We start from the raw sequence: 7,156 nt of genomic DNA, 5'->3' as shown, positions 1-7,156 counted from the left end.
ATGGCTCCCTTCTTCAGACCATCTACCTGGACTCATGCACTTGTGGGAGGTGCTCTCTGGCTAGCTATGCTGTGGGCACTGTTGTCTCCTGTCTGCTGTTCCCGTGGCCCACCCAAATGGCGCTTCTCTACCTCTGAAGTTGTGATCCCCAGGAAGGTTCTCCAGAGAATGGGTAAAAGTGATATGTCAGGGCACATCACCTATAGCATGCGCTTTAGGGGACAAAGACATGTGGTGCACATGAAACTCAAGAAGAACATGATTCCTCAAAATTTTCCTGTATATACCTCTAATGACCAAGGAGCCCAGCAGGAGGATTACCCATTTGTTCCTCGGGATTGTTACTTCTACAGCTACCTGAAAGGAGTCCCTGGGTCCCTAGCTACACTAGATACCTGCAGTGGAGGTCTGAAAGGCATGATACGGGTGGATGACTTCACCTATGAAATCAAACCGTTGGCATCTTCTTCCAAATTTGAGCATGTAATTTCTCTGCTTGTGGTGGACAAAAGGTCACATAAGTCTAAAAAGTGTAGAAATGATGAGATTATGCCAGAGGCAAGTGACCCCCTTGAAGAGACTAAAATTTCTGGAAGTCCCAGAGGAGCACCTGTATATATGTGGCGTTCACATCCGAAAACTTTTGGAATACACTACACGGTAACTCACGATTTATTCAAACAGTTACGGGAGAATTCAACTGAGTCACTTCGGTTAATATTGGTTATGAACAGCATAGCAGATAGCATTTATAAAGTAAGTGGGTTGAGTGTGTTTGTACGTGTTGCATGTATTTGGAATGACAATGACCACTTTACCACAAGTTTAACTGATGTCGGGAAAATTATGGAATATTTTGGCTATTGGAAAATGAGATTGTTTAATGAAATTTCTCACGCCACTTCAGCTCTTCTCTATGCAAAGAGACTTGGAAATACAGATTATTTTGGCACTCGGAATGGATTATGTAACCCTAACTGGGGAGTATTATATACATATGTAGGACAAAACCATCATTTTCTAGCTGCATCTTACATGGCTCATGCAATGGGCCACGTTATGGATATAAGTCATGATACACCTGGCTGTGTTTGTTTCAGAAGGAGCAGTTGTGTCATGAATGAATTTCCTACTCTTCACGATATGATGAGCAATTGTTCCCATAGTATGATACATAAGAGAATCCATGGTTGGGACCCTTGCCTGTCTGTAACACGTGTTACATATCAAAATTTAAAATATGAAATTCCTCGTTGTGGAAATAAGGAAGTGGATGCAGGTGAGCAATGTGACTGTGGTTCTATTAAAGACTGTATAGCTAGTCATTGTTGTGCAACCAATTGTGAGTTTACTCAAGGCAGCTTTTGTTCCTCAGGAGGTTGCTGTAGTTCTTGTAAGTTTGCACCCTCTGGAATGATATGCAGAGAGAAACTTGGTATTTGTGATCTTCCAGAATACTGTGATGGACTCTCAGAGCATTGCCCACAGGATTTTCACATCATGGATGGAACTCCTTGTTCTCCACTAGCAGTTTGCATGTCAGGAAACTGTAGTGACCGTCATTTGCAATGTCAAGCTCTTTTTGGATACCAAGTAAAGGATGCTTCACCAGCATGCTATAAAGAATTAAATCGCAGAGGTGACCGATTTGGAAACTGTGGGATCAGAATTCTACGTGGAGGAAGCCAATCTGTCGCATGCCAAGAGGAGGATATTTTTTGTGGACAGATTCACTGTGATGGTGTCCTTCATATTCCCGGTGGAGGTGAACACACTACCTTCCATCATATAAAGGTACCTGATGTTAAAGAAGAACATTGCTTTGGGTATGATGCACACCATGGTTCAGAAGTTCCCGAAATGAGTCTTGTAGTGGATGGTGCAAACTGTGGCCCTGGAAAATACTGTAAAAATCAAAGATGTCTGAATCAAATTGATTTGAATTTTGAGTGCAACATGACCATGTGTAGCTTTAGAGGGGTTTGTAACAACAAAGGCAACTGTCACTGTACCCGAGGATGGCAACCTCCAAATTGTTTGCAGAGAGGAACGGGGGGTAGTTTAAACAGTGGTCCTCCACCTACCTCTGAGAAAAGTTTTCAAGCTGACATACATATGAGTGTCAACAGACTAGTAGTTATTTTAGGTATTCGCATGGTTCTTATCTTGGTTTCAATTCTTTTTGGTGCACTTTTAAAAGGAGTATTAATTCTACAGACTGAACAAGTGGCCTAACATCCTACTTTTAACAGATAGCTAACTTCATATCAAACTAATTGGAGCCACACAATGGACAAAATCCATGTATTACCACAAGAAATTGTCAATGATGTCTCCTGACTGTCATGTAACCATTCACAAATCTGAGGAATTTCATCTTGCAATAAAATCATTGGGGAATTAGCATTGTATCTCCATTTATATTTGATCTTTATAATTATTTCTTATTACATCTCTCTTCCTTTCCTCCCCTCTCTGATTATTTCTCTGTGTGAAATTGCAAGTGTAGTTTCTTGTGGAGGCCAGAGTCAATCCCCAGGAACTGGAGTTACAGGTGGCTGTGGATCACCCAGCATGGGTGCTAGGGACAAGACTCAGGGTCTCTGCAGGAGAGGCAAGCACTCTTAACTGCTGTGTCAGCTCTCTAGCCTCTTAATGCCATAGAATTAGCCACTTCTTAGATTTGTTTTGGTTAAAATTTTTCTCTCTTCTTGCTTTATGGTGCTAAGCAGCACAGCCAAGGACCTAAGATCTTACCCAAGCCAAGCGAATGTCCTACTTTCTACTCTACTATACCCAAACACTTGGCTACGCTCTATACTTCTACATGTAAAATCTATCATATATTTTTCATGAAAAGAAAGTACATATTTGTGATGTCTATTTTAAAGTTTTTTTTTTTTTTTTTTTTTTTTTTTTTTTTTGGTAAGTCTCTGTTTTTCTCTTAACCTAGCTATCTCCCAAATAATTGAGATTGGACTACTATATTTATTTAACAAGCTTTAAGGATATAAGAACTGAGCAGTTTTACTCTATCTAAATCTTTTTTTTTCTATAGAATTGATTGCAATCTTCTAATAATTTATTAAATTCTTTTTTTAATTTTTAAAAAAAATTTTTGCAACTTTAATTTAAAAAAAGAGGGATACATATACAGATTTTTAAAGGCATTTTGGCATAACACTATATGAATATTTTTGTCAGTACTTAATTCTTTTAGTCGTTTGATAGCATGTATTGAAATCCCACTAGTTACCATAAGCATAATGTACATTTAGGATAGAATGTAACATGGAAACAGATTTCTTGGTGAGTATAGATGAAGCATAATGATCTGTGAATACCAAAAATTGCCACAAGGCTATTATCTCTCTGCACCCTGGCTACTTGCAGCACAGTCTCACCAGGCCTGTGTCCCTTTATCTTCGCTGTTCCCGGTGGCAACTGGCCTGATCCTGGCCTTCTGTTTTTGATGGTTTACTTTACTGTCTAAGCTTGTCTGTCTTAAAATTTGCTCTGTAGATCAGGCTTACCTTGAACTCAGATAACTGTCTATCTAGTATGTTTAATTTTAGTCTTAACTTTGTAGGTGTGTGTAGTCTTAAGGAGGAAGAGAAAATGTAGAAAAGTGAAATTCTCCTGAAGAGAAGAGGGACATAAAAAAATTTGAGAGGTATACCACAGAGTATGATATAAGATATTTTGGGATCCATGATTTTGTAAGCTATAGGAAGAGTTTCATCAGGGGAAAAGACAAAGTGGGCAGTTCAGACAAGCTTTGGTGAGTTGCCAGAGCTCTGGCATCACCAGTGGGGGGAGGGGTCCTAGAGTTTTAAGACTGATACAACTTTGCCCCCCCCCACTCTGTGCGTGCGTGTGTGTGTGTGTGTGTGTGTGAGAGAGAGAGAGAGAGAGAGAGAGAGAGAGAGAGAGAGAGAGAGAGAGAGAGAGAGAGATAGAGATTGGAGTAGTGGCAGGGCTGGCCAAGAGGGCAGGCTCAGAGCATTGCAGACATAGTGTTTCTTTGGAACTGTGGTAGAGATTTTGGATATACAATAGGAGAACAAATAGTACAAGGGTGTTCCTGAGACAGAAGCAGATGGCAAAGGTTGGCACACAGGACATCTCTGAGAGGGGGAGGCAGAGACGGGTGTAAAGTGGGACATCTTGATGACACATATCTTCTTCCTTCAGTCCATGGCCACCAAATTGTAAAGTGTCATTTTTTGGGTGTGAGTGAGTAGTATAATGACCATTTTTTAAAAGATTTATTTACTTTATTTATATGAGCACACTATAGTTGTCAGACACACCAGAAAAGGGCATGAGATCCCATTACAGGTGGTTGTGAGCCACCATGTGGTTGCTGGGAATTGAACTCAGGACCTTTGGAAGAGTAGTCAGTGCTCTTAACTGCTGAGCCTTCTCTCTCCAGCCCTATAATGGCCATTCTTGAGTGTTAGGATAGCAAGGAGGAAACCAGCTTCTGTGGGATGATCTCCACTTGTGTTCCATAACACACATGTGTACACGTGTTGTAAAAGAATGATTAAAACTTACATCCTGGGTGCTTCTTCCCTGTCTTGGACCATTTATGTTCCCAGATGAAAGACATACACAGCCTCTAGATTCTTAAATAGCCACAGGTAGCACAATATCTGGGCAACTGCCTACCTTCCATGCTGCTAGAATCTACTTTCCTATTGCTTAGTATGTTTCATCTGGGCTCCTCTTAGCTCCTATTGTCCAGCCCACATGGCCAAGTTTTCATGGCTCAGCTAATCCATGGTAGCTCTACTTTCTCCTGTCCTGCATGTTTCTTCCTTTAGTTCACAGCAGTTTCTTTCTGCTTCTTTTCTCCTCATGGTCTTCTCTCTCTAATCCTGTGAAACCTCAACCCCGCCTATTTCTGTTCTACTCAGGTATTGGCTGTTGGAATCTTTATTACCAATCACAATTAACTGGGTGCTGGGTCACAGGGGTTATGTACAGACTCCATGTCTGAGGACCATCATTCAACATTACAACATACAGAAAAAGACAAAGCCTCAACACACACGGATGCTTGCAAACTCTCTCTCTCTCTCTCTCTCTCTCTCTCTCCCTCCCTCCCTCCCTCCCTCCCTCCCCCCTCCCTCTCCCACACTCATTCATGCACACAGGTAAATTAAAAATGTAATTTTAAGAATGCTTTAAAAACAAGTGTGAGGGATCAACAGCAAAGACAAATCATCCTATAAATTTTTAAGGCCATTTTTTTTTTAGTATTTATTTACTTTATGCATATGAGTACACTGAAGCTATCTTCAGACACACCAGAACGGGGCGTTGGATTCTATTAAGGATGGTTGTGAGCTACCATGTGGTTGCTGGGAATTGAACTCAGGACCTCTGAAAGAGTAATCAGTGCTCTTAACCGCTGATCTGTCTTTCTAGCCCCATCCTATACATTTACTCTGTAGTCTGGGAGTTGTTGGGCTTGTGGACAGGCTGAGGACCAGATGACAGCTATGTAGGGATTCTAGGCTTCCTAAAGAACATTCAGTTGTTAAACTGCATCTGTGGAAGTAGGGGGGAATAGAATTTTTGTTAGCAATTCTCTAGTTTTATTTGAAAATCACTGACAAAGTGAGACACTTGGCAGCCACAGTGAATCCTCTGAGTGTAATAGAATTGGGTTCAGTGACTAAGAACAGAGAAAAGTCATAGGATTTTCCCATAGGGCACTTGGAGGGTCCTAAGTAGGGAGTGATAAGTCCAGAAAAGAAGGGGGTCATATGTTCGGTCCTGAATCCGTTTATTTGTATCACCTTAGAACTGCAGAGACCGAGAATGACCGAGTTTTGAATAGATGTCATCTCATTATCAGTCCCTCCGCAGAATCACCTTTCTCCCACCTTTCTCCCACTTTTATCACAACCTGCTTTCCTTCCACTACACCATTTCCATCTCTTTTCCCAAAACTTCTTTTGAGCAGCAGTTACCACTTGCCCAAGTGCACTAGTAGCATGAGTGGTGAGGTTTAACTTTCATAACACTGGAGGTGCACACTGAAGGATTTACCCTTGCAATGTGATCACTTGGGCCACCTCTAAAAGTTAGATTGCTCCTAGCCTCATACTCTCTGTGAGCAACCTAAGCCACCCAGAATTAGTCTGATACTTGAAAGCAAGAACCTGAATGGATGTAAATGTCTATAAAACCATAGGGGCCACTGCTGCTACCTTGGCTCCTGCAAGTGCTGTTGCCTCTTCTCCCCTCCCCTCACCATGTCTGAGGAGTTTTGGCAGCCACATTCTACACAGAAGATGATTTCTACTTCCCTGTCTGTCAGGAGGTGCTCAAGATTCTGCTTCAGACCGCAACCTGTCAGCATGTTTCATGTAGATGTTCCCTGACTGCAGTGGAAGAAAGTGGAATACATTGTCCTCTATGTCTCAGAAGTGTGATTAGAAGAGCAAGAGCATGTCCAGAACAAGCCGTAGATCTTGAAGATATCATGAGGAAGGTTTCTGGTAGCTGCACATGCTGTTCAAAAAAAAAAAAAAAAAAAAAGATTAAATTCTATCGCATGATACATCATTACAAATCTTGTAAGAAGTATCAGGATGAATATGGTGTTTCTTTTGTCATTCCAAACTTTAAGATTTCTCAAGATTCAGTAAGGAGCAGTAATGGTGAAACATCTGCATCTGGCAACACAGAAACGTATCAAGAGGCTACAAGTTCTTCTGTGCATCCCATCTTTAAGTGTCCCTTATGTCAAGAATCAAATTTCACAAGATGTTTATTGGATCACAGTAATAGTAACCACACGTTTCACATAGTTCCTGTGACAGGTCCTATTTGTGTGTCTCTTCTTGGGGAGATCCTAGCCAGATTACTAGAAATTCCATTTATCATTTAAATCAAAGACATCAGTTTGATTATGGAGAATCTGTGAATCTTGAGCTAGATAAGGAAACCCAGTATCAATGCTGTGGAAGAGTCTTTTCAAGTAAATATGTGATGTATATAGACATCTCTGCCTCCTTGCTACCTACCAGTGCCATCTTTAAGGAGAAGGCATGAAGTCACCATTTTCAGTAATTTGCTGTGCTTAATAATAAAATAATAATTCAGTCTACTGTATTAGGTTTTTAATTGAAAATAAAGA

The 7,156-nt window shown here is 40.8% G+C and overlaps 1 protein-coding gene and 1 pseudogene across 2 annotated transcripts; both read left to right on the top strand.

Annotated features, from left to right (window-relative positions):
• On the top strand, positions 1–2,235 carry LOC308417590 (disintegrin and metalloproteinase domain-containing protein 21-like; the record flags this gene model as incomplete). Its single annotated transcript, XM_080912955.1, has 1 exon — positions 1–2,235. The coding sequence occupies one exon, from the start codon at positions 1–3 to the stop codon at positions 2,233–2,235; it is 2,235 nt and encodes a 744-aa protein (XP_080769081.1).
• A 4,034-nt stretch (positions 2,236–6,269) lies between these two features.
• On the top strand, positions 6,270–7,009 carry LOC308432608 (E3 ubiquitin-protein ligase RNF138-like; annotated as a pseudogene). The gene is made up of 2 exons: positions 6,270–6,832; positions 6,940–7,009. The product of its transcript is annotated as an E3 ubiquitin-protein ligase RNF138-like (transcript).
• The last annotated feature ends 147 nt before the right edge of the window (positions 7,010–7,156 follow it).

Source organism: Micromys minutus (genome assembly GCF_963924665.1).
Source record: "Micromys minutus genome assembly, chromosome: 1".
NCBI classification, from domain to species: domain Eukaryota; kingdom Metazoa; phylum Chordata; class Mammalia; order Rodentia; family Muridae; genus Micromys; species Micromys minutus.
The sequence above is the reverse complement of the archived record's forward strand: the minus strand, read 5'-3'. Positions and strand labels throughout refer to the sequence as shown.